This window comes from Geotrypetes seraphini, chromosome 1 (assembly GCF_902459505.1).
Source record: "Geotrypetes seraphini chromosome 1, aGeoSer1.1, whole genome shotgun sequence".
Lineage (NCBI taxonomy): Eukaryota > Metazoa > Chordata > Amphibia > Gymnophiona > Dermophiidae > Geotrypetes > Geotrypetes seraphini.
In genome coordinates, this window is record NC_047084.1 from 385,010,305 (window position 1) to 385,038,186 (window position 27,882).

Below are 27,882 nucleotides of genomic sequence, written 5' to 3' on the forward strand. Positions count from 1 at the left end.
CAGCTATCACTGACAAAGCATGTGGTACAGTATGATTTCCAGATTTTAAAATTAACAGGCAACTACGGCCTTATCTGACTACATCTAATTTAACTTCTGTTACATAGGACTTGATACTGCTGCAATTGGACTACTGCAGTTTTATCTTATTGGGTTTACCTCAGTGAGAGATTCAACATTTACAATAGATCCAAAATTGGTAGCTGAGTTGATTGACGGATGAAAGACATTTGGTCATGTTACTCCAGTGCTGATGCAATTGCACTGGTTGCCAGTTCAGTTCTGGGAACATTACAAGGTTTTTGATACTAGCTTTAAATGCTTGAAGAAAGATTGGTCCTTCTTATCTATGGTCTTGACTCTCTCTCTGGCTTTTACAAATTCCTATGAGCATTGGAGCATTTACCTCAACCGCGACTTTGTAAAGGAACCCTCTGTGATTATATGCCAAACATTCTTTGAAATCTCAAGATGAAGAGTTGCTGATTGCACCTAGTATTAAAGAAGTACAATGGGTTTTTCATTATGATAGAGCATTTTCTGTAGACGTACAGTTATAGAACACTATCCCTTAGAGTTTAATTGTGGAAGAAGATTTGTTAATTTTTAGAAGGGTTTAAAGTAAAGGGTCATGGGCTTTATTTTGCTTTACTGTCATTTGCTTTATGTATTTTTATTATATTTATGTATTTACGATATTGTACAATGCATGAAATAGATAGCAGGGCCAGACATTCAGACCTAAGTCTCACGGTTGACAAATATTTAATGCTAGGCATTTCCGGTGATTGGCATTTAAATATCCAGGATTTCTTTGACTGGCTATAACTTAACTGCTAAGTCCATATTCAGCTCTGACCTCTTAAGTTATAATAGGCAAAGATAGGACTGCTTTTGAGGCAGTCCAATTTTCCCACTAAACTTAGCATTGTTATTATGCAATATAGCCAATTAATTTTTAGCCACTAACCTCGAATATTCAGCAGAGATAACTGGTTATCCATCATTATCATTATAGCCTACATATACGAGTATATTAAAATACTCTAAGCACCTTTAAATAAAAGTAAAATCATCATTATGAAGAATTGTTTAATTTGTAGGAACAAGTAGAATACCTTTACCACCATAGCAGCATAGGTTACATCTGCTCTCCATATTTGTGGGGTTGACCATCTTACCAGTGGATCTGCCTCATCATTGTAGATAGTAATAGAACTAAACTTTGGAAAATGCTTCTGGATTTCTTTAATTGTTTCGAGTTCTTGTTCAAGGATATATAAAGAGCTTCCTTGTCCCTATAAAACAATAGTTGTCATAGCTTTAGCACAAAGACAAAACAGATGAGATTATACTGTATAGAGTTCGGAAGAGGATGGTAGAAATAAAGGTCAATCAACTAGATAAGAGAGAAACCTTTTCCAATAACTAATGGTACATTTATGATTAGATATAATCCCATCAACAGATCAAATGAAAATGAGCTAAGAATAACAGCATTATATTACCTGTAACTTGCTTACTGGTCTATAGCTTTACAAGTGATGTGAAGGAGTAACTTAGTACCGGTAGTTAGCACACTGGGCTAATAAACAGCAATGCCCAGTTCAAATCCCACTGCTGCTCCTCGTGATCATGGGCAAGTCACTTAAGCCTCCCTATCCTCAAGTACAAGTTTAGGGGCTCTTTTACTATAGCTTAGCATGCCTTAATGGACTAAGCATGCACTCGTAAATACTAAGAAGTCCACTTTATACCTATAGGCATCTTAGCATTTAGTGCATGCTAAGTCCATTAACATGCACAAAGATTTAGTGAAAGAACACCTTAGATTATCAGCCTTCTGGGGACAGGAAAATACCTAGTGCACCAGGATTAGTGGCATAGCAAGGGGGGGGGGGCAGACGGCCCTGGACACTGTCTTGGTGGGGGGGGTCCAGCACCTCTCTGCCCCCATACCATGCTAGTGCCCTGTACCTCTTTAAATCTTTGCCAGCGTGAGAAACTTCTCCAGCCGGCTGCTCACGCCGGCCTGGCTCCCCTCTGAAATCAGTTCTGGGTCATGGGGCCAGGAAGTGATGTCAGAAGGAAAGCCAATGCCAGCGCGAGCAGCAGGCCGGAGAAGCTGCTTATGCTGGTGAAGATTTAAAGAGATACGGGGGAAGGGAGGTGGGGAAGAGGTACGGTGTGTAGTGTAGGAGGTAGGGAAGGAAAGTGGGCACAGAAGGAGTGGAGGAGGTGGAGAGTAGGGCACAAGGGGGCCTCCACCACCCCAGGCCCTTCCTACCCTCACTATGTCACTGACTTGAATGTAACTCCCCTTCTGCTACTGTTGGAAAAGATATGAGTTAAATCTACATAAATATAGGTGGACTAAGAGAGCAATTATAAAACCTTTTGAACCAGTAATCCTAAAATTTTTCACACATCTTTCTGCTTAAGTAATTGTATAAAAATGTGTCTTCTATATTTTATGCTCCCTTCTTTTGTTAACTGTTGATCATGTTAAAGATGGGAAGTTGGGAATGGGAAGGTGTGACAAGGTGAAGTATCTGTTACTGGCCCAAGCAGTGGAGCTCATTGAGGCTGAGAGGAGAGCTGATTTGCATGAGAGCTGCAAGTGTTTCTAGGAACTGTACACTCACCCTGAGTGGGTTGTGATGCTAAAAAAAACAACTCCCAGTACAGAGAACTCAGAAGGCAAGGAGCTCTTTCGGGAGCTGGGTGACCCTCAGGAGGAGGGATGCTGACCTCTGGCCTAACTCTTTGTAAGCCCTGAAGGCCACTTCTGACTGGGGCAACAGAGAGATCTGGCCCTGTATGAAGGAAGCCTGGTGGTAGGAGGGGCTGCATGAACCTATATACTGGCAGAGAGGGGTCTGGAAGATAAAGTAACCAGAGTGCCTGGTAGAGCCTGGAGTCCAGGAGGGACTCAGGTTTGACAACCAATGGTGGGACCAGTAAGGAACCCAAGACCCAAGAGGCCAGGGAGTAGAGGGACTGGCAGTGGCCCCAGAAGCATCTGGGAGAACTGTGAATGAACTGGATGGAGGAGTCCAAGGCTGAGGGGAAAGTCTTGCGGGCAACCGGCGGAAGGACTGACAGGACTGGTGGTGACCAATGGAGAGACTGGTAATGGCACCAGGAGCCCACAGAGAGGACCCCAGGTGAAGCAGCCTGATAGATCTGAAGATCACTGGACGAAGATCTGAGAGCAACCAGCAGAGGAACCGGCTTGGATGGTGGCAACCAGCGGACAGACCGGTAATGGCACCAGGAGCTGCGTAACAACCAGAGGGCCTTTGAGGGTCAGGGAGGACACAGATGAAGATCCAGAGAGCCAGTGAGGGCCAAGGAAGAATGCAGCGTCTATGGAAGACCTTGAGGTGACCAGGAGGTGTCAGAAAAGCCCTGGTCACACGTTTTAAGAATGTGTTGGAATAACCCTTTTGTGTTATGTTTCAACAGAAACCTGGAAGAGACTGTAAGCTGCCTAGGGGTGGATATGTGATGGGTAATACCGCTCGGCCCGGTCACATGATGACAGAAGGTCATAAATAATATCATGGGCAACATACTATTTTTTTCATCTTTGAGCATGGTTTTATTTCCCTCTAAAATCACCTATTCTTTTTTGTGATCTAAACTTGACACTGAAACTTGTTTGTGAGTTTATATTCTCTTCAGTGGGGCCAATACTGCCTGGTATCATGGTCCAACACTTTCCATGCAGCTAATCTGAAAAGCTATAGGGGCCTAATACTGAGCCATCATGGTCAGTAGTTTAAGTTAATGTTGGTGTCAATTTTTATTCATATGCAGCAGTGCTGAATATCTGGATTTTGCTGTTACTTTGCTGGTGGCACAATCCAGTTAGTTTAAAACTGCAAGTCTAAATATATCTAGACAGCAATTAAATACCATCGTCAGACAGATGGCTTTTTGGCCATCCCTCACACTGGTCCAAACTCAGTCTCTCATTAAATGAATAATATGAGCCATTCAATTGGATTTTCTGCCTAATCTTATCCATAGAAAATCTTAAAATCACAGTTATGCCAGTTATGTATTTATTTCTTCTTCTTTTTAACTTTATATGTAATGAAAATTATTATTAATTAATAAACAATCACAAAATCAACAAACCCTGTCCAGAAAATGAGATAAGGAAGGAAAAATAATCTATAAGAAATTGTAAAAAATAAAATAAAGGAAACAGATTATCTTTTCATAGTTCCCAATAAGAGGGATCCATAGCAATATATAGGAGAAAATATCAGGAAACAAAGATAATGAAGCAAAAGCATAGATGTAAATATCTTCCCTTCGCCCATAACCTATAAAGACAAACCACCTGATATTCAGTGCTATTTAGCTAACCAGGAATATAGCCAGGTTGCCTCCTATGATTTAGATTCAAACAGTTTTTATTGATACAAATAGCATCAAATACAATAATACAGCATAAAAAAACAACTTCAATATGCATCAATTATTAATAAATTCCAATATCAATAAAACCCACTTATCTATATGAGTTTGAACCTTTACCTTCCCTCTTTATACCCTTCTCACCCAATAGTACTCTCTACCCAAAAATAATTACAGCCCTTAGGATACAAAACTTGCAAATAAATACAGCATCAAAAGACATCAATAATACATCAATTATTAATATACATAATAAATAAATAAATAAATTATTTTTTTTTTTTTTTTAAATCCAATTTCATTAAACCCCCACTTATCTATATGAATTTGAACCTTAACCATCCTTTTCCACACCCACCCCTTCTCATCTAATAGTAGTACTCTCTACCCAATGTAACTAGGGTGATGCAAAATATAACATACAGCTTTAAATTTTCTTAAATATGTAAATGGAAAACATAAAAAGAAATCAACATGTGCTTGCAAAACACGCTTACATAAGTCCTGGAAAGATTGACATTTCTCCTGTTTATTCCTACACAAGGTGGAAAAACATCACACGCTATGGTCCCAAAAACAAATTCATCCATTACCTAAAGTATAGTTTAAGAACTAAACTTGTATCAACTTCAAATGCAAAAGTCACCAGTAGGAAGCAAGAGTATTAAACAGCAGCCATTGAATATATGGCTTGGAACATCAAGCCAACACTTGCTAATACAGTAGAAATTTTCAAATTACAGCAGATTAGATAAATTTGGGAAATTTTCAGGATATAAGATAAATTGGAGTACATCAGAGATTCTTCCATTAAATATTCATTGTCAAAAAGGTTTATTTGATTCATTCCCTTTTCTGTGGAAGGAAGAGGGTATTAAATATTTGGAAATTTGGATTCATAAAACATTGGAGGAGACGATGAAGGTAAATGAAAAATCTTTATTGATAAAGGTCACAGAGATGTGTGAGCAATGGAATCCATTACATCTTTCTTGGTGGGGGAGAGTTCAAATGGTTAAAATGATGATTTTTCCTGTAGTTTGCTACCAAATGGGAATGTTACCAGTTCTTTTTCCAGGGTCCTTTTATAAGAAATTAAATAGTATTCTGCCAAAATTTATTTGGCTGGGGAAAGTAGCAAGAATTGCCTTGGTATCTTTACAAAAGCCAATTGTGGAGGGTGGGGTAAATTTTCCCAACTTCTATAGGTACCATCAAGCCTATATAATGCGTCAAGGTATGTACTGGGTCCTCCTGGAGCTCATGGAGAATCTTCCAGATTGGTTGTAGTTGGAATGGCAACTTATGTCACCTTTGAGGTTAAGTCATGTTCCAAGTATAAGTTTCCTAGGTTATATAAGGACAATAGAATTTTAGTAGATACCTGGCAGACACTAAAATATGTAAATAATTTAACAATTCCAATTCATAAGTCAGTCTGTCAGTCCTTATGGCTGAACTCCAAGATTCAAATTGACAGATTTAAGATCATCTGGAAGCATTGGATGAAGGTAGGTATATGTAACATAGTAGATGACGGCAGATAAAGACCCGAATGGTCCATCCAGTCTGCCCAACCTGATTCAATTTAAAATTTTTTTTTTTTTTTTTTTTTTTCTTCTTAGCTATTTCTGGGCGAGAATCCAAAGCTTTACCCGGTACTGTGCTTGGGTTCCAACTGCCGAAATCTCTGTTAAGACTTACTCCAGCCCATCTACACCCTCCCAGCCATTGAAGCCCTCCCCTGCCCATCCTCCTCCAAACGGCCATACACAGACACAGACCGTACAAGTCTGCCCAGTAACTGGCCTAGTTCAATCTTTAATATTATTTTCTGATTCTAAATCTTCTGTGTTCATCCCACGCTTCTTTGAACTCAGTCACAGTTTTACTCTCCACCACCTCTCCCGGGAGCGCATTCCAGGCATCCACCACCCTCTCCGTAAAGTAGAATTTCCTAACATTGCCCCTGAATCTACCACCCCTCAACCTCAAATTATGTCCTCTGGTTTTACCATTTTCCTTTCTCTGGAAAAGATTTTGTTCTACGTTAATACCCTTTAAGTATTTGAACGTCTGAATCATATCTCCCCTGTCTCTCCTTTCCTCTAGGGTATACATATTCAGGGCTTCCAGTCTCTCCTCATATGTCTTCTGATGCAAGCCTCCTATCATTTTCGTCGCCCTCCTCTGGACCGCCTCAAGTCTTCTTACGTCTTTCGCCAGATACGGTCTCCAAAACTGAACACAATACTCCAAGTGGGGCCTCACCAATGACCTGTACAGGGGCATCAACACCTTCTTTCTTCTACTGACTACGCCTCTCTTTATACAGCCCAGAATCCTTCTGGCAGCAGCCACTGCCTTGTCACACTGTTTTTTTCGCCTTTAGATCTTCGGACACTATCACCCCGAGGTCCCTCTCCCCGTCCGTGCATATCAGCTTCTCTCCTCCCAGCATATACGGTTCCTTCCTATTATTAATCCCCAAATGCATTACTCTGCATTTCTTTGCATTGAATTTTAGTTGCCAGGCATTAGACCATTCCTCTAACTTTTGCAGATCCTTTTTCATATTTTCCACTCCCTCTTCGGTGTCTACTCTGTTACAAATCTTGGTATCATCTGCAAAAAGGCACACTTTTCCTTCTAACCCTTCAGCAATGTCACTTACATACATATTGAACAGGATTGGCCCCAGCACCGAACCCTGAGGGACTCCACTAGTCACCTTTCCTTCCTTCGAGCGACTTCCATTAACCACCACCCTCTGGCGTCTGTCCGACAGCCAGTTTCTGACCCAGTTCACCACTTTGGGTCCTAACTTTAGCCCTTCAAGTTTGTTCAACAGCCTCCTATGAGGAACTGTATCAAAGGCTTTGCTGAAATCCAAATAAATTACATCTAGCATATGTCCTCGATCCAGCTCTCTGGTCACCCAATCAAAAAATTCAATCAGGTTCGTTTGGCACGATTTACCTTTTGTAAAGCCATGTTGCCTCGGATCCTGTAACCCATTAGATTCAAGGAAATACACTATCCTTTCTTTCAGCAACACTTCCATTATTTTTCCAACAACTGAAGTGAGGCTCACCGGCCTGTAGTTTCCTGCTTCATCCCTGTGACCACTTTTATGAATAGGGACCACATCCGCTCTCCTCCAATCCCCAGGAATCACTCCCGTCTCCAGAGATTTGTTGAACAAGTCTTTAATAGGACTCGCCAGAACCTCTCTGAGTTCCCTTAGTATCCTGGGATGGATCCCGTCTGGTCCCATCGCTTTGTCCACCTTCAGTTTTTCAAGTTGCTCATAAACACCCTCCTCCGTGAACGGCGCAGAATCTACTCCATTTTCTCGTGTAACTTTGCCGGACAATCTCGGTCCTTCTCCAGGATTTTCTTCTGTGAACACAGAACAGAAGTATTTGTTTAGCACATTTGCTTTCTCCTCATCACTCTCCACATATTTGTTCCCAGCATCTTTTAGCCTAGCAATTCCATTTTTTATCTTCCTCCTTTCACTAATATATCTGAAAAAATTTTTATCTCCCTTTTTTACATTTTTAGCCATTTGTTCTTCCGCCTGTGCCTTCGCCAAACGTATCTCTCTCTTGGCTTCTTTCAGTTTCACCCTGTAGTCCTTTCTGCTCTCCTCTTCTTGGGTTTTTTTATATTTCATGAACGCCAACTCTTTCGCCTTTATTTTCTCAGCCACTAGGTTGGAGAACCATATCGGCTTCCTTTTTCTTTTGTTTTTATTGATTTTCTTCACATAAAGGTCCGTAGCCATTTTTATCGCTCCTTTCAGCTTAGACCACTGTCTTTCCACTTCTCTTATGTCCTCCCATCCTAACAGCTCTTTCTTCAGGTACTTTCCCATTGCATTAAAGTCCGTACGTTTGAAATCTAGGACTTTAAGTATCGTGCGGCCGCTCTCCACTTTAGCCGTTATATCAAACCAAACCGTTTGATGATCGCTACTACCCAGGTGAGCACCCACTCGAACATTAGAGATACTCTCTCCATTTGTGAGGACCAGATCCAATATCGCTTTTTCCCTTGTGGGTTCCGTCACCATTTGTCTGAGCAGAGCCTCTTGAAAGGCATCCACAATCTCCCTACTTCTTTCCGATTCCGCAGACGGAACATTCCAGTCCGCATCCGGCAGGTTGAAATCTCCCAACAGCAGAACCTCCTCTTTCCTTCCAAACTTTTGGATATCCACAATCAGATCCTTATCAATTTGCTGCGATTGAGTCGGAGGTCTGTAGACTACACCCACGTAGATAGAAGTTCCATCTTCTCTTTTCAGAGCAATCCATATCGCTTCTTCCTCTCCCCAGGTCCCTTGCATTTCGATCGCTTGGATATTGATCTTTACATAGAGAGCTACTCCTCCACCTTTATGACCATCTCTGTCCTTCCTAAAAAGATTATATCCCGGTATGTTTGCATCCCATCCATGTGATTCACTGAACCATGTCTCTGTGATAGCAACAATATCTAGATCTGCCTCTAATATCAGGGCTTGCAGATCATGAACTTTGTTGCTTAGACTGCGAGCATTTGTGGTCATCGCTTTCCAGCTATTTTTCAGCGATAATCTCCTTCTTCGTATGGATTTTTGTGTCGTTTCACTTTCTGTTGCAATACTAAGAAATGAGTTGCTGATATTGCTTATGTTGCAGCCTTTACTACTATCACATCTTTTCTTTTGCCGGGGGTGGTCTCTATAATTGTCCTTCGTACATACACCACCCCCACCTTCTAGTTTAAATGCCTGGAAAAATATTGTCTAAATTTCTCTGCAAGGTTTCTTTTTCCTGCTGTAGTAATATGTAGCCCATCAGTGCAATATAGCTTCTTGTCCTTCCATGTATTTCCCCATCCTCCTGTTATTTCAGGTGGTAAGCTACTTGATTTTTCACAATTGCAACATAAATTTGGTCTTCATAAATCACAAAGTTTTAGATGGTTGCAACTGAAGCAGTCGAGAACAACAAAAAGAAATCCAACCAGATCTGCAGAATAAACAGCGAAGCAGGAGAACAAACAAAAACTGCAGACAATGTACACAATGCAGGCAAAAATTTATTATCCCAAAATAAAATGCAGTAATATAAAAACCTTATTACCAACCAAGGGACCCTGAATGGAAAAATCTTGAAAATCAAATTAGCTTGCCAGTCTTATGTTTTCAGGCGGACTTCCTGGGTCACCAGGCCACTCAGTGGTATAAATTAATATCTGGATTTTTAAATAAGAAACCAAAAACTAGGCTTCAGGACATTTGAAGCATTGAGATAAAGCATCAGATTACTGCATCTCAATGGCCACGAATTTGGGCTTGGAGGATGAGTTGTACGGTGTCGGCATCTATGAGACAAACATGTTTTTTCTTATTACATAGAGCATTTTGGACCCCAGTTCGTTTACAAAAATTAGATAGCTCTATGTCTAATAGATGCTGGCACTGTCATCTTGAAGCAGAGACATTAGATCATTTACTGTTCTATTGTCCAATGATACTTAGTTTCTGGAAATCTAGTTGGGGTCAAGTAAATAATTTATTAGAAAATCTGGTAGCACTATCATACGATACTGTATTATTTGGGACATCAAAGAAAGTTAGGAGTCAAATCTCTTCTTCTAATAATAAACTTTTACTTATTATGACAGAGGTTGCCATACAACAAATTACGAAAAATTGGAAAAACTGTGATAGGTTGAGCTATAGTTTTTGGTGGAGTTCGTTGTGTCACATCTTTAAAATGGACAAGTAATTGCTATACAGCAGGGACATTTTAGGAAATTTGAGGATGTTTGGGGGCCATTAACAAATTACTGTATAGAATTAATATTGTTTTTCCCTATATTTATACACGTCCAGGGTGGGGAAGGGGGAGGGATATGTTAAGTTATGTTTTCTTAGGTTTAAAATACAATTGAGGGTATATGGGGAGGGAATATTTATTTGTATTAATTTTTGATGGAGTATTAAGTGATGTTTAAGTGTCAAGTGATTGTATTTTATATTGCACTTATTGAAAGATTTAAAAATGAATAAAGAACTTTTTTTTAAAAAGATTTAAAATTCTGTATAAATAGTATTGCTTATTAATCATTTTAATATCTCATGTAAAATAACTAACCTTTTTGTGTAAAGCTATGTAGTCTAAACGCACACCAGCCTCTCCAGTGAAGAAATTTGTTCCATTATAACAGTGACTTAGAAGACTCCAACAGATTGGTGATCTTGGTAACGGCCGGCAAGAATCTCCTGGTCCACCAAACCTTAACAAGGAACTAGCTTCTTTCAAACCTTCTGAGCAAGCATCATAATAATTCTGAAAACCTTGAGGAAAAGGAGAATAAGTCATATGAATTGAGATTCCATTTTCTTCAATTTCTTATAAATCTTAGGGCCCCATTAACAGAACTTCTGTTGCCCGCTCGCCCGCTGAACTTATGGTAGGAGGGATGCCCACTCCCCCCTACAGAACTTCCAACCCCCACAGAACTTCCCCCCAAACCCGCCCGCCCGCTGAACTTATGGCAGGAGGGATGCCCACTCCCTCCTGCCATCAGCCCACTCCCTCCGCCCCCGCAGAACTTCCTCCAAACCCGCCCACCAAGCTTATGGCTGTTAAGTCCCTTTTAGCCCCAAATCTAGTTTTCCCCTGTGACATCCACTTATTATGGTCAAGCTGCATTTTGTCTGGTAAGAAACCCACAGGAGCAATATTACTGTGACAAACTACACCTTCTCCCCTGGTATTCATTCTTTTTTTTTTTGGGGGGGAGGGAAATCATTGCCCTTCATCCATGCAGCATCTTTACACTGGGATTCCTTCTTATCCACTGCCAATGTACTGGCACTCTGCTATCTAGTTGCAAGGTAATAGTGAACTGCAAACCCCAGGGGGAATCCATTTTTTGAGAACTTCACTGTGGCACTTTTCACCCTCTTCCTATTACCAGGGAAAATGGCAAGTCATCCTCTTTAGGGTCATCCCAGTTACCCATCTTCTGGCTGGCCTCCCTTAGCCCCATCAGGGCATTATGAACCTCTTTCTCTGTGTCTTGGGCTTGGTCCCTTTCCATTTGCGGGATGTCACTCTGCATTGGTTGCTCTTGAACACTCTTTCTCTGAAGTCTCTCCTGGGCTGCCTTTAAATCAGATTCCAAAGCAATAATCTTGGTTTCCATTTCTTCTGAAAACCTCCTTTAGAACTTGAAAAGTCTTTTTAAGTTCTTCTAATTGACTCATTTCTCTCAACTTTTGGTCATATTGGTAGCTGAGGGTATCTTTTAATTCCTCAGTGATTTTCTTCAAATCATCTTCCCTGGATTGACTTTTCTCCTTCCACAATCAGCTTTGCTACCTGCATCTGCAGCATTGCATTTGAGGACTTCACATAGGTTAGCTGCTCCTGCAGCTAGGTAATCTCCTCTGCTTTCTGCTTTTGGCAATTTCTCTATCAAGGGTCAGGACCAGGATTTTTTGGGTCTTAGCCTTTAATTGAGATTGTAGCCAGACATTCTGGCTCTGGCTCCATGCTCTCTCTCTTTCTCCAATTACTCCTCTCGGTACATGACAACATGCATTAAGGAGTGTAGCTCCTCCAGTCTGGCTGGTATTTCTGTTATGGTTCCATCTCTCTCCAGAGACTGGGTATTCATCTTCTTTATTACCTTAGACTTTTAGTCTAGGGCTGTCTGAAATTTGGCATTCTCTGCCTCTAAATTCTGCAATATGCTTTCACTTTCTTTTACTTTCTCCCTTTGAGTTCTCAACTGGTCTTCCATCTTTACCAATTGCTCTTGGAGAAATTTCTTTTCCCCCTTTATTTGGAGCATATACTCAGCCGCTGACCTCTGGTCTTCTATGATATCTTCGATAAAGTGGTTATCTGCCTCTAGCTCCATAGCTAGATCCATATTTGTTGCCATTATTTAAAAAGAACACATTTCAGACTACATTTTGAACTGACAATGAAAAGACACCACTCACTTGGGTTATATTTTCAGAAGGTTTCCAATGTCATTGCAGAATACTAAGTTGTTGTCTTCAGAAAAGAATGGCAGAAAGTCCTTTTCATATGGTGTGAAGGATTCAGATAGGTCCTTGCAACCCCCTACTACTCTCCCATTTTATGGCCTGATCCTCTTCTCTATCCTTATCTCATTCCATCTTTCATATCCCCAGCTCATAATCCTACCCATAATGTAACCAAATCTAACTCCTTACACACCAACCAAAACCCATCCTCCCATAATAAATCTAGAAAAGCTCAGTTCCTATTGTGTGCCAAAATGCCACTCTAACAACTTTCTCCATCTATCATGTGCTTACACTAACACCAGGTCTGTTAGAAACAAAGCAAATCTAATAAGAGACTGGATCACGGAAGACAATTTAGACTGCCTATTCTTCACAGAAACTTGGCTCCCTTTGTCTGATGATCCTATCATCAAAGACCTTGTCCCACCATGCTATAAAACCTTAACATTATGCAGAAAGCTTAAAAGAGGAGGTGGTCTCGCTCTAATTTTTTAAAAAAACTTTCTTCAAATCAACTTATTGGAATTTGAACAACAAAATGACAACAAAATTTTGGCCTGTCAACTGACTAATCCAACCTCAATTACTTCTCTCACTTGTATTCTATTTTATGTGACTCCAAAGAACTGGTCCAACGTAAAAAATATCTTCCAAAATTTTGTGTTCAAAAATTCACTCGCCTCTTCAAATTGCATACTACTTGGGGATCTAAACTCTCACCTTGAGCTGCAACTGACCATTCAGTATCCAAGTTACTAACGGTCCTGAAAAACCTAGATTACTCATGGTCACCTCTTCCATCTGCAATAGCCACCTCAGATGGCAACTGGCACCAGCCACTGCTATCAGATCATTACACATTCAAATTCAAACTTAACTTGCTCAAATCTACACCCAAAATTTCCTCTCCTTCATTTACCATACTATCCAGAGGAAAAATAGATGAGTCTGCCTTCTGGTCAAGCTACGACAATGAATTCATTAACTATACAATGGATGACTTCTATTCTAATTGGGATTCCTTTAGCGCCCATACTTTAGATTACCTTGCACCCAAACGGCTCCGACATAAATGCCAAAGAAAATCTAACAAATGATTTAAGATCTACTCTCATTGAAACGCCAGGTACATTGCCTAAAACGAGCGTGGACCAAGAAAAAAAGTGAAAGCATCAAACTAAAATGGAGAGTAAAATCCAAAGAGTACAAGTTCCATTTGAAAGAGAAACACGTTCCATTTGAAAGAGAAAAATTGTACTCCTCTTATTTAAACCGACATGATCTGGACTCAAAGGAGCTATTCAAATTGGTCAATAGCTTGTATGATACATCACCTTTAACTTGCCTCTCCAATGATATCCCTCCCTCTGCAAATGACCTAGCCCTCTACTTTCAATCTAAAATTCAAACTTCTAGAACATCACTCAATGCTAGGCAATCCCCTACCCTCTTCAATATATCAAATTCTAAAACTCCAGCATCATGGACCTGGAGTTCTTTTACTAACCCAACCTGGATTCAATTTAACTATTTAATAAATATATTCAAGCTTACTCACCTATAGGTCCCTGCCCTCCCACACTAATGTCCAAAGCATCAAACAAGTTTATGACAGACCTTTATTCCTGGCTAATTAACTCACTTAATAAAGGAATTTTTCCATCTAACAAAGGACATATATTTATCCATCCAATCTTTAAAAAAATCAATTTCCCCAGCCTAATAATTATAGACCAATTGCTTTTATCCCTCTTTTCAAAAAACTAATGGAGGGAGTTATTCAAATCCAATTAACAAATCACTTGGATCAATTTCAACTTCTTCATGACATCCAATCTGGCTTTAGACAATCATTTAGTACTGAAACGATAATTGCATCTCTCATCAATGACCTATACAAGATACTGAGCAAAGGTCAAAATGCTCTTATCCTCCAATTTGACCTCAGCAGTGCTTTTGATCTTGACCTTTTACTACAATGCTTAGATGCCTTTGGTCTTTCTGGAAATGTATTAAACTGCTTTAAAGGCTTCCTAAAATCTCAAAGCTATCAAGTTAAGATTGAAGACTCATTCTCTAATCCATGAAATATTGAATGTGGTGTCCTTCAGGGCTCCCCGCTATCACCCATACTCTTCAATGTCTATCTTGTATCCTTAGGAGACCAGCTCAGCAATCTCAACATCTCACACTATAGTTATGCTGATGACATCACCATCATCCTCCCAATCACCAGTTTGACACCCTCTGAATTACACTTACTTGACACCATCCTTACTACAATGGAAACCTGGATGACTTACTTCAAGCTAAACACGGAGAAAACTAAATTATTTTTAGCTACAGCCTCCAACTCTATGATCCACTCCATAACCTTAAGAGTAGTCATCTACTTTAACTCACCTACCATCAGAATATTGGGAGTGCAATTATCCATGTCTGTTCACATCAACCATGTCACTCGAAAAGGATTCTGCGTCCTTTGGAATCTCAGATCAATAAGGAAATACTTTGACCATGAACCTTTCAATCTCCTAGTCCATTCACTAGTATTAAGTATCCTAGATTACTGTAATATCATTTACTTGGCAGGATTCCATAAACACCTCCAGAAACTGAGCATTATCCAAAACACTGCTATCCATCTAATATTCAACTGGAAGAAATATGAACATATAACACCTTATTATCACACTAGTTTTTTAGCCCTTTACATTTCTGTCTCTCTCTCTGCCCCCTTTCTTTCTGTCTGTCTGTCTTTCTGTCTCTTTCCCTGGCTCCCTGTCTGTCTTTCTTTCTGTCGCTCTTCCTTCCCCCTGTCTGTCTTTCTGTCTCTCTCCCCCTGTCTGTCTTTCTTTCTGTCTTTCTCCCTGGCCCCCTCCTCCCTGCACATGACCGCCTCTCAAACCCACTCCTCCTTTACAAAGCCACACTAGTGTTTTTAGTGCTGGCCACAGAGGTAACAGCATGGATGCTCACAGGAATTCTATGAGCGTCGGAGCCGTTATCACAGTGGCCAACGCTAAAAATGCTAGTGCGGCTTTGTAAAGGAGGGGGAAAGTCTGGTTAGTCTGATATACGGCTGAATGAAGGATCGATGAAAGAAGCCAATGTGATGGAGCAGGGAGGACTTCCTGACATCAATGCAGGAAGAACATGGCAGGCATAATCATGGACACTCAGTCGGCCACCAGCTGTACGATGGATCAAGAAACCCCTCCCCTCTTCCCCTTTCCCCCCCCCACATATACACACACTGTTGCATCCAGTCTTTTTCTATATTTTTTTTCAGGTACTTCATTTTGTCTTCACTCAGTTTTTCTCTCTCTCATATTCCCCTCTAGCTAATCAACCATTTCCAATCCCTACGGCAATTAGCATCTGCCTGGCTCTTGTCCTACTCACATTACAGTTTGCTGCTGCTTCCACAGTTAAAGAAATAGGGACTTTTCTCCAATATGTATCATGCGGCTTAGCTTTAGGTTAATTCAAATTATGTGGTACAGAGTTCTCTGCTGTTCTTGTGGCTCCAAATTTTGAGAGAAGAATTGATTGGGGGGAAAAAAAGAGAAATCAGGCTTCACCTCTGCTCAAATTCCACTGGACAACCCACAGTTCAATTGCAGATTTTACAGATTTATTAAACTTGTTATACCACTTAATAGCCCCTGGAGCTGCTACGGCCTCGCCTCCAACCCCAGGACAGCCACAGCGCCCACCCACCTGCCAGTCTTGTGCTCCCAGCTGGGGCTTCTGAACACCATCACCCCAGCCAATCGGCGGACGCCTTGGTTTCGGTCACTCCGCGGCACTAGGCGGGCACAGCCAATGCCGCTGTCATGCCAACCCGCCACCGAGCCAGCCAATGGACATCACCCTTGTGGCTGGCATTGTGAAGGGATGGTGCGGTGCAGCCTGCTCTGGGGGGAGGGGGAAGTCCGCTGTCTTTTCTGCCTCCAGTTTCGCTCCGCTCTTGTTTCCGCCGCACTACGGGCCTGGGACGCATCGTAATGCTAAGTAGCAGACTCGGGAAGGCGACGGCAGGACTCCGCATTTGCTTCCTCCACCAGCTGTGGTGACGTAGTAAGCGCGCATGCGCACTCTTGCCGGTACATCCCAACAGATCAGATCTCAGGGAACACGCAGTGAGAGTGAGCATGCGCGCTTAGCATTTTATTATTATAGATGCTGGTGACAGGTCAAAAACGCGCAAGACAATCGCGCGCAGACAATCGCGCGCAGACAAATAAGCGCAAAGACAATTGCGCGCAAGACAATTCAGCGCAGCGACAACTCCGCGCAAGACAATTCAGCGCAGCGACAACTCCGCGCAAGACAATTGAGCGCAAGACAACTCAGCGCAAGACAACTCAGCGCAAGACAACTGAGCGCGCCACTAGAGGCCGCTTGACCATCGGAGGACACGCGCACGTACAGCACGTGAACACGTCATCACGTCAACGTTGACTCTTTGCGTTTTCAACATAAATCACGTGAATGCATTTTCGTTACCATGGTTACGTTATCTCATGATATATATTCTCCGAACACGTCATCACGTCAACGTTGACTCTTTGCGTTTTCAACATAAATCACGTGAATGCATTTTCGTTACCATGGTTACGTTATCTCATGATATATATTCTCCGAACAGCATTTAAATACAAGTCACGTGAATGCATTTTCGTTACTATGGTTACGTTTCTACATTATATATGTCCTCCTTCCTTTCCCGCCTTCCTTTCGCTGCCTGACCGTGTCCGTTATAGGTAAAGATCTGGTTTTGCTGGTACTTGATCTATAACGAATATTTGTCTTGCGCGGATTTATCTCGCCTCTGGTGAGAGCGAACGTCCACATTTCTTCATTTACAGGTATGTTTATATTTACGCTTCACGCGCAAGAAAAGGGAGGGGGGGTATGGTTCATAGACAATTGCGCGCAAGACAATCGCGATCATAAAACTCAGCGCAATTGATCCTCAAGTTTATATAGGTATGTTGATATTTACATTTTCAGTTCTTGTATTGCGCGCAATTGTCTATGAACCAGTGATATTTACGCGCAATTGTCTATGAACCGCGATTTGGTCCCGTATTGTCTATGAACCGCGATTTGGTCCCGTATCTAAACGCACAGGTCCTTAAAAATCTTGTCTTGCGCGCAATTGTCTATGAACCAGTTTATATTTACGCGCAATTGTCTATGAACCGCGATTTGGTCCCGTATCTAAACGCACAGGTCCTTAAAAATCCGCGTTCTGCGCCACTTTTCGGGTCCCTGCCACATTTAGTCTCTGGCTCTGACAGAGTTGTATGATAATTTAACTCTGAAGGATCCTAATGCTTTCCCTTCCCCATGCTAGGATCCGTCAGAGTTAAATTCCCATACGGTGCCGGGTCAAAAGCGCGCCGGCGCGCCGGGTCAAAGGCGTGCCCACCCTATTGAGCGTAGCGCGCGACGCCGCGCCTTTCTAAATTACTGTTTTTAGGGCTCCGACGGGTTCATAGACGATTGCGCGCAAGCCGCGCCGCTCTAAATGACCGTTTTTAGGGCTCCGACGGAGGGCGAGGGGGGGAGAACCCCCCACTTTACTATAATGTGGAGGGTTACGACCCCCAAACCCCCGATAACGCCGGCGCGATGTCTATTAAGTAAACAGAAGGGGGTTCCCGAACAAAACCCCCCATCGGAGCCCCTAAAAACTGTAATTTGGTGCGGTGCGGCGGCGCGCCTTGCCTTAAATTGGCTTTCGTCTTTCGCGCCGTTGTCTATGAACCTTCTCATCCAGCCCTGTCAGGGGCAGGGACCTGAAAAGGGGCACGGAACGCGGATTTTTAAGGACACCCCGTCTTGCGCTTAGTTTTCCCGCATGTTAAAAGAGCGAGAAGGTTGAGGTATGGTATTAAGATTATGTATAATGTGATGATGGATATTAATTGGAAGCATAATTGGATGGAGTTATAGATTTTAAAAGTAATAAATATCTAAAAAAACTTGTTGGCATGAGGTAAAAACTCTTATGCCAGCAACACTAGTATCTGAATATGTTTAATTTGAGGATTGTATCATGATGTAATGATGCAATATTATTGGGTAAGTGCATGAGAAAAAAAAAAGGAAAATATCAGCACAGGAGTCACCATTCAACATATAAGTAATAATTTTAAAGTATCTAGTTTTGGGTACAATTCATTATGTCACATTATCAAAATGGAAAGAACAGTAACAATAAAAAAGGGAGACATTAACATCTTACTGTAATGAATATACACTATTTTCTATTTAAAGATACACTGTCTTATTGTTGGGAGGGTGTCTAAATTATACTATTATCATTCATATTGGGAAAAGTAAGAGTGGGGAAGTGGGTTGGGAAGGGAGGTACTTGATTGACATGTGATGTATTTCATTTTAATGTTTTGATTCTTGTACACATGATGTGTCATTTAAAATGAATAAAGATTTTTTAAAAAACCGAGTGTGCTCACGGTTTATAGTTTTATAAAGGCATTGGGTACCATTTTCTTTTGCAGGTATCATACATAAGAGGATATTCACATTTACAGGTATATGCATAGCTTCATTTTTTGGTTTTGCTAAATTGGAACAATAGGATAGGATAAATAGTCTGATGGTAGGGCTTATTGGGGTACACTTTTAGCCTTGGGTGTGTAGTGAGGGTGATTGTATACAATTGTTGTGGGTCCTTGTTTTGGGCCTCTCTGCCTTCCTTCTGTCTGCGATTAGGTATAATGACGTTCTTAATCCATGATGGTTGGCAAGCCAGATTTTAACTATTACAGGTATGATTGCAAAGGTAAGTACAGACATAGTGGGTGTTGTTTGTTATATCTATGTGCTAACCTTATAAATTTTAGTCTTGCAGTCATGTGCTGAGGGATATGAATTTGCTGAAACCCTAGTGTTGTCTAGAAGTTCAATCTTGGAGGCAACGTAAGTACAGAGGTATAGGGATTTGTATGTCCTATGTATATAATAACCTTATCTAATCTACTACTGAAGGTGACTACAATCAACAGAGGACATTCAAGAGACCACGATCAACAGAGGACACACATCTTCAGTGTTTTGCTGACAGGAATCGCACCCTTGCAGGTATATGGTGTTGTGCCATAGCACTGAACTTTACATATAGGGATTTGTATGTCCTATGTATATAATAACCTTATCTAATCTACTACTGAAGGTGACTACAATCAACAGAGGACATTCAAGAGACCACGATCAACAGAGGACACACATCTTCAGTGTTTTGCTGACAGGAATCGCACCCTTGCAGGTATATGGTGTTGTGCCATAGCACTGAACTTTACATATAGGGATTTGTATGTCCTATGTATATAATAACCTTATCTAATCTACTACTGAAGGTGACTACAATCAACAGAGGACATTCAAGAGACCACGATCAACAGAGGACACACATCTTCAGTGTTTTGCTGACAGGAATCGCACCCTTGCAGGTATATGGTGTTGTGCCATAGCACTGAACTTTACATATAGGGATTTGTATGTCCTATGTATATAATAACCTTATCTAATCTACTACTGAAGGTGACTACAATCAACAGACTACAATCAAGACACCACAGTCAACAGAGGACAGACATCTTCAGTGTTTTGCTGACAGGAATCGCACCCTTGCAGGTATATGGTGTTGTGCCATAGCACTAAACTCTACATATGTATGGCCTAACCTCACCTATTTGACCTTTGCATGTTTTTTTGTGTGCTGGAGATTGGTGGGGGGTGAACATTAAGTTTACATGCATGTTATAATTCTTGCAGGTACTGGTTCAGGGTTGAAGGTCGACTACAGTTCCTGAGGGTTTCATCGATATACTTCCAGTCTTACAGGTATGATGTTCTTTTGAGTAGTGCATTCATGATATAGGCAATTGTATATCAATTGCAAGTCAAAATAGGATAATGTTATTAATTGTATGGTTTCAGGAGTGATTTGACATAGACATGGAAGTAATAACTTCACAGCGTGGGAGAGAGCACTGGGTTAATGAGGGCTATCGATATCGGCGTGACCGAGTGATGGCAGACGGATCCACGTCCTGGAGGTGTGTGCGCCGTGACTGTGTGGGAAGAAGAAAGAGGCTCGTTGATGGATCTTCTGTTGAGATAACGGCGCATGTGCATGCACCCAACAATGCTAGAATTGAAGCTGATCGAATGATGGGAGACATACGTGAAAGAGCTGTGGTTACGGTTGAAAGGCCACGTCAGATCATTCATGGCACAACAGCTGGGACAAGTTTAGAAGCAGCTACATTATTGCCTGCATACACCTCCATGCAGAGAACAGTTAATAGAAAGAGAAATGCAGGCCATCTAGCAATGGGTAATCCCAGGTGCATAAGAGACATACAAATTCCTGAGCCGCTACAAAGAAGCACACGTGGTGAACAATTACTGTTGTGGGATTCAGGTGAAAATGATGAAAGACGCATATTCATTTTCACTACAGAATCTAATCTTGAGGTGTTGGAGCAACATGGACATTGGTTCATGGATGGGACATTCAAAGTTGCCCCCCATTTGTTTGTCCAAGTCTTTACCATCCATGCATTTGTAGACAATCGTGCACTTCCCATGGTCTACGTGTTGTTGAACAGTAAAAGGGAGGAGGACTATGAACGTGTGTTGAGGAAACTGCTGGAAACCAGAAACACGTTGGCACCATTGACAATCTTGATGGACTTTGAGAGAGCAAGTCTGCAAGCTGCCCGCACTGTATTTCCCAATGCTACAGTTTCTGGCTGCCTGTTCCATCTGGGTCAATCATTGTGGCGCAGAATTCAACATGAGGGACTGACCGCCAGCTATAGAGATGAGGAGAGAGTAAGAATGTTCACCAAAATGCTGTTAGCATTAAGTTTTGTTCCTGTGGATGATGTTGCTGAGTGTTTCCAGACCTTGGAGGAGAGTCGACCAGATGAACTGACCCTGGTGTATGACTATTGGGAAGACAATTACATCGGGAGATTGCGGCCAAATGGGAGACGGGTGCCACCTTTTCCTATTCCTCTGTGGAATATGCGCTCCCGTGTGGAAGATGGACTGCCTCGGACCAATAATTCCGTTGAAGGTTGGCACCATGCATTTCAATCCTCTGTTGCATGCCACCATCCAACCATCTTTAAACTCCTTGAACATATACAGCGTGAGCAAGATCACACAGAACAGTTGCTTGCTCGATTCCAGGCTGGTAACCGCGCACCACCCAGCAGTAAGAGCACGTATGTGAGAGTGACGCAAAGACTAACAACGCTGCTGCCAACATATGGTCAAACACCTCTCTTTCAATATCTCCGTGGTATAGCACATAATCTGGAACTGTAGAGTTTGATGTTGAAGTTCAGGTTTTCCTGTTGCTATGCTACAATTGTGTGCACTTTGAGATTTGAAATTTGCTTTGACATGTCCATATGGTCTCCCAAGCACATATGCTGCAGGAACAGGAGAGACACTTTGAAATGTCTATGTCCCCCTCTCCTTTTGGTGGCCCGAAAGCTACAGGCCTGCAAACTGTTGTGCTCAGGATCTCTCCCCCAGGAGTTTCTCTGAAGCCCTCCTCTGACCCCTACCTATCCTAGTATCCACTGCTCTGACATGTGCCAAGCGTGAAGGTTTTTTATGCCGAGCAAGGTAACCCACTCAAGCATACTGTACTCGCTTTGACATTTTCAAGGTGTTGTGGGTGGTGTTCAAAGGCTTTTTCCTTCACGTAGGGAAGGTCAGATGGTGTCTTGGATGGAGCGGCTTCAGGGAAAGCGTCTGTGTTAAGGAAAATTTGAAAAACTTGAAATTGTACATTTCCTCCCTTGTTTTTGGTGGCCTAGAAAGTACATAAGCAGAAATGTCAGTCAGGTGCTGTCATGAGATTCAGAAAAAGACGAGGACCCAGAATGGGTTGACAGGGGTGCAAACCTGATGGTGGCAGTCATGTGTTGGCCTTTGCAGGACCCAGAATGGGTTGACAAGGGTGCAAACGTGATGGTGGCAGTCAGGTGTTGGCCTTTGCAGGACCCAGAAGCAGAGTCCCCCCCCCCAGCAGAATGTCAGTCAGGTGCTGTCTCTGAAGCCATGAGATTCAGAAAAAGATGAGGACCCAGAATGGGTTGACAGGGGTGCAAACCTGATGGTGGCAGTCATGTGTTGGCCTTTGCAGGACCCAGAATGGGTTGACAAGGGTGCAAACGTGATGATGGCAGTCAGGTGTTGGCCTTTGCAGGACCCAGAAGCAGAGTCCCCCCCCCCAGCAGAATGTCAGTCAGGTGCTGTCTCTGAAGCCATGAGATTCAGAAAAAGATGAGGAACCAGAATGGGTTGACAGGGGTGCAAACCTGATGGTGGCAGTCATGTGTTGGCCTTTGCAGGACCCAGAATGGGTTGACAAGGGTGCAAACGTGATGATGGCAGTCAGGTGTTGGCCTTTGCAGGACCCAGAAGCAGAGTCCCCCCCCAGCAAAATGTCAGTCAGGTGCTGTCTCTGAAACCACTGCTCTGCCAATATCTCACTCTCCCACTACTGTTGGTTAACTGCTCTGCCAACTGTTGCTCTCACTCCACAGATGTTGGTTAACTGCTCTGCCAATATCTCTCTCTCCCACTACTGTTGGTTAACTGCTCTGCCAACTGTTGCTCTCACTCCACAGATGTTGGTTAACTGCTCTGCCAATATCTCTCTCTCCCACTACTGTTGGTTAACTGCTCTGCCAACTGTTGCTCTCACTCCACAGATGTTGGTTAACTGCTCTGCCAATATCTCACTCTCCCACTACTGTTGGTTAACTGCTCTGCCAACTGTTGCTCTCACTCCACAGATGTTGGTTAACTGCTCTGCCAATATCTCTCTCTCCCACTACTGTTGGTTAACTGCTCTGCCAACTGTTGCTCTCACTCCACAGATGTTGGTTAACTGCTCTGCCAATATCTCACTCTCCCACTACTGTTGGTTAACTGCTCTGCCAACTGTTGCTCTCACTCCACAGATGTTGGTTAACTGCTCTGCCAATATCTCTCTCTCCCACTACTGTTGGTTAACTGCTCTGCCAACTGTTGCTCTCACTCCACAGATGTTGGTTAACTGCTCTGCCAATATCTCTCTCTCCCACTACTGTTGGTTAACTGCTCTGCCAACTGTTGCTCTCACTCCACAGATGTTGGTTAACTGCTCTGCCAATATCTCACTCTCCCACTACTGTTGGTTAACTGCTCTGCCAACTGTTGCTCTCACTCCACAGATGTTGGTTAACTGCTCTGCCAATATCTCTCTCTCCCACTACTGTTGGTTAACTGCTCTGCCAACTGTTGCTCTCACTCCACAGATGTTGGTTAACTGCTCTGCCAATATCTCTCTCTCCCACTACTGTTGGTTAACTGCTCTGCCAACTGTTGCTCTCACTCCACAGATGTTGGTTAACTGCTCTGCCAATATCTCACTCTCCCACTACTGTTGGTTAACTGCTCTGCCAACTGTTGCTCTCACTCCACAGATGTTGGTTAACTGCTCTGCCAATATCTCTCTCTCCCACTACTGTTGGTTAACTGCTCTGCCAACTGTTGCTCTCACTCCACAGATGTTGGTTAACTGCTCTGCCAATATCTCACTCTCCCACTACTGTTGGTTAACTGCTCTGCCAACTGTTGCTCTCACTCCACAGATGTTGGTTAACTGCTCTGCCAATATCTCTCTCTCCCACTACTGTTGGTTAACTGCTCTGCCAACTGTTGCTCTCACTCCACAGATGTTGGTTAACTGCTCTGCCAATATCTCTCTCTCCCACTACTGTTGGTTAACTGCTCTGCCAACTGTTGCTCTCACTCCACAGATGTTGGTTAACTGCTCTGCCAATATCTCTCTCTCCCACTACTGTTGGTTAACTGCTCTGCCAACTGTTGCTCTCACTCCACAGATGTTGGTTAACTGCTCTGCCAATATCTCTCTCTCCCACTACTGTTGGTTAACTGCTCTGCCAACTGTTGCTCTCACTCCACAGATGTTGGTTAACTGCTCTGCCAATATCTCTCTCTCCCACTACTGTTGGTTAACTGCTCTGCCAACTGTTGCTCTCACTCCACAGATGTTGGTTAACTGCTCTGCCAATATCTCACTCTCCCACTACTGTTGGTTAACTGCTCTGCCAACTGTTGCTCTCACTCCACAGATGTTGGTTAACTGCTCTGCCAATATCTCTCTCTCCCACTACTGTTGGTTAACTGCTCTGCCAACTGTTGCTCTCACTCCACAGATGTTGGTTAACTGCTCTGCCAATATCTCTCTCTCCCACTACTGTTGGTTAACTGCTCTGCCAACTGTTGCTCTCACTCCACAGATGTTGGTTAACTGCTCTGCCAATATCTCTCTCTCCCACTACTGTTGGTTAACTGCTCTGCCAACTGTTGCTCTCACTCCACAGATGTTGGTTAACTGCTCTGCCAATATCTCACTCTCCCACTACTGTTGGTTAACTGCTCTGCCAACTGTTGCTCTCACTCCACAGATGTTGGTTAACTGCTCTGCCAATATCTCTCTCTCCCACTACTGTTGGTTAACTGCTCTGCCAACTGTTGCTCTCACTCCACAGATGTTGGTTAACTGCTCTGCCAATATCTCACTCTCCCACTACTGTTGGTTAACTGCTCTGCCAACTGTTGCTCTCACTCCACAGATGTTGGTTAACTGCTCTGCCAATATCTCACTCTCCCACTACTGTTGGTTAACTGCTCTGCCAACTGTTGCTCTCACTCCACAGATGTTGGTTAACTGCTCTGCCAATATCTCTCTCTCCCACTACTGTTGGTTAACTGCTCTGCCAACTGTTGCTCTCACTCCACAGATGTTGGTTAACTGCTCTGCCAATATCTCTCTCTCCCACTACTGTTGGTTAACTGCTCTGCCAACTGTTGCTCTCACTCCACAGATGTTGGTTAACTGCTCTGCCAATATCTCACTCTCCCACTACTGTTGGTTAACTGCTCTGCCAACTGTTGCTCTCACTCCACAGATGTTGGTTAACTGCTCTGCCAATATCTCTCTCTCCCACTACTGTTGGTTAACTGCTCTGCCAACTGTTGCTCTCACTCCACAGATGTTGGTTAACTGCTCTGCCAATATCTCTCTCTCCCACTACTGTTGGTTAACTGCTCTGCCAACTGTTGCTCTCACTCCACAGATGTTGGTTAACTGCTCTGCCAATATCTCACTCTCCCACTACTGTTGGTTAACTGCTCTGCCAACTGTTGCTCTCACTCCACAGATGTTGGTTAACTGCTCTGCCAATATCTCTCTCTCCCACTACTGTTGGTTAACTGCTCTGCCAACTGTTGCTCTCACTCCACAGATGTTGGTTAACTGCTCTGCCAATATCTCTCTCTCCCACTACTGTTGGTTAACTGCTCTGCCAACTGTTGCTCTCACTCCACAGATGTTGGTTAACTGCTCTGCCAATATCTCTCTCTCCCACTACTGTTGGTTAACTGCTCTGCCAACTGTTGCTCTCACTCCACAGATGTTGGTTAACTGCTCTGCCAATATCTCACTCTCCCACTACTGTTGGTTAACTGCTCTGCCAACTGTTGCTCTCACTCCACAGATGTTGGTTAACTGCTCTGCCAATATCTCTCTCTCCCACTACTGTTGGTTAACTGCTCTGCCAACTGTTGCTCTCACTCCACAGATGTTGGTTAACTGCTCTGCCAATATCTCACTCTCCCACTACTGTTGGTTAACTGCTCTGCCAACTGTTGCTCTCACTCCACAGATGTTGGTTAACTGCTCTGCCAATATCTCACTCTCCCACTACTGTTGGTTAACTGCTCTGCCAACTGTTGCTCTCACTCCACAGATGTTGGTTAACTGCTCTGCCAATATCTCTCTCTCCCACTACTGTTGGTTAACTGCTCTGCCAACTGTTGCTCTCACTCCACAGATGTTGGTTAACTGCTCTGCCAATATCTCTCTCTCCCACTACTGTTGGTTAACTGCTCTGCCAACTGTTGCTCTCACTCCACAGATGTTGGTTAACTGCTCTGCCAATATCTCACTCTCCCACTACTGTTGGTTAACTGCTCTGCCAACTGTTGCTCTCACTCCACAGATGTTGGTTAACTGCTCTGCCAATATCTCTCTCTCCCACTACTGTTGGTTAACTGCTCTGCCAACTGTTGCTCTCACTCCACAGATGTTGGTTAACTGCTCTGCCAATATCTCTCTCTCCCACTACTGTTGGTTAACTGCTTCTCTGAAGCCCTCCTCTGACCCCTACCTATCCTAGTATCCACTGCTCTGACATGTGCCAAGCGTGAAGGTTTTTTATGCCGAGCAAGGTAACCCACTCAAGCATACTGTACTCGCTTTGACATTTTCAAGGTGTTGTGGGTGGTGTTCAAAGGCTTTTTCCTTCACGTAGGGAAGGTCAGATGGTATCTTGGATGGAGCGGCTTCAGGGAAAGCGGCTGTGTTAAGGAAAATTTGTAAAACTTGAAATTGTACATTTCCTCCCTTGTTTTTGGTGGCCTAGAAAGTACATAAGCAGAAATGTCAGTCAGGTGCTGTCTCTGAAGCCATGAGATTCAGAAAAAGATGAGGACCCAGAATGGGTTGACAGGGGTGCAAACCTGATGGTGGCAGTCATGTGTTGGCCTTTGCAGGACCCAGAATGGGTTGACAAGGGTGCAAACGTGATGGTGGCAGTCAGGTGTTGGCCTTTGCAGGACCCAGAAGCAGAGTCCCCCCCCCCCAGCAGAATGTCAGTCAGGTGCTGTCTCTGAAACCACTGCTCTCACTCTCACAGATGTTGGTTAACTGCTCTGCCAATATCTCACTCTCTCCCACTGTTGCTCATTTAATTTGAAGGGTGTGTATGGTCTTTCTTTTTCAAAGGTCGTATAGCAAAATGTGTGATTTCCACACATGGTGCATGAACAGATGATACACTTTAAATTGTCTATGTCCCCCACTCCTTTTGGTGGTCCAGACTGTTGTTTCTACTGTTTCACTTAAACTGTCTGTTAATTTGCTCCTGATGTTTTTTCACTGCTATAACCACATCCTTACTCACTGTCACTGATGTTTAACTGCTGTGCCACCTTTAATGGATATATTATTGCACACTTGTTTATGATTTAAAACGAATAAAGATATAATTCAGTATGTTGTACATAAAAGATCATGAATGGTGAACTGAAAGATTTTGTGTTGTTGACACTGCATTTGAACATATGTGTATTACATGTTTATCACATATGCAATATTTTAATAAACATTTACCAATGTTTAAAACATTTTGTTGTTTCTTTATGTTAGTATGACATTAATAACTATGCCATTAAATGTAAATTTGTAT

General features: G+C 42.7%; 2 protein-coding genes across 6 annotated transcripts in view; one reads left to right on the forward strand and one right to left on the reverse strand.

Moving 5' to 3' along the window:
* The window catches only part of IDUA (alpha-L-iduronidase), a 353,735-nt gene that overhangs the window by 65,916 nt on the left and 259,937 nt on the right, over window positions 1–27,882 (reverse strand). For 2 of the 3 annotated variants that reach the window (XM_033916628.1, XM_033916646.1), the window contains exons 6-7: window positions 10,584–10,786; window positions 1,119–1,298 (exon numbers count right to left, since the gene is read on the reverse strand). In XM_033916628.1, coding sequence (XP_033772519.1) covers window positions 1,119–1,298; window positions 10,584–10,786 — 383 coding nt within the window. The remainder of the gene's footprint in view (window positions 1–1,118; window positions 1,299–10,583; window positions 10,787–27,882) is intronic. The other variant, XM_033916637.1, reaches the window with a different exon arrangement.
* Window positions 17,327–22,517, forward strand: LOC117346688. 3 transcript variants are annotated; one of them, XM_033916661.1, is made up of 4 exons: window positions 17,327–19,615; window positions 20,075–20,167; window positions 20,309–20,377; window positions 20,474–22,517. In XM_033916661.1, exon 4 carries the CDS (start codon window positions 20,492–20,494, stop codon window positions 21,872–21,874), a length of 1,383 nt encoding a protein of 460 aa, XP_033772552.1. In that variant the 5' UTR covers window positions 17,327–19,615; window positions 20,075–20,167; window positions 20,309–20,377; window positions 20,474–20,491; the 3' UTR covers window positions 21,875–22,517. The 3 variants fall into 3 exon arrangements, with proteins under 3 accessions (XP_033772552.1, XP_033772562.1, XP_033772572.1); XM_033916671.1 differs by lacking the exon at window positions 20,075–20,167; XM_033916681.1 differs by lacking the exons at window positions 17,327–19,615; window positions 20,075–20,167 and adding an exon at window positions 19,783–19,799.

Excerpts from the sequence above, each read along its gene's own strand:
- LOC117346688 (XM_033916661.1), top strand. The coding sequence starts at position 20,492 with ATGGAAGTAATAACTTCACAGCGTGGGAGAGAGCACTGGGTTAATGAG.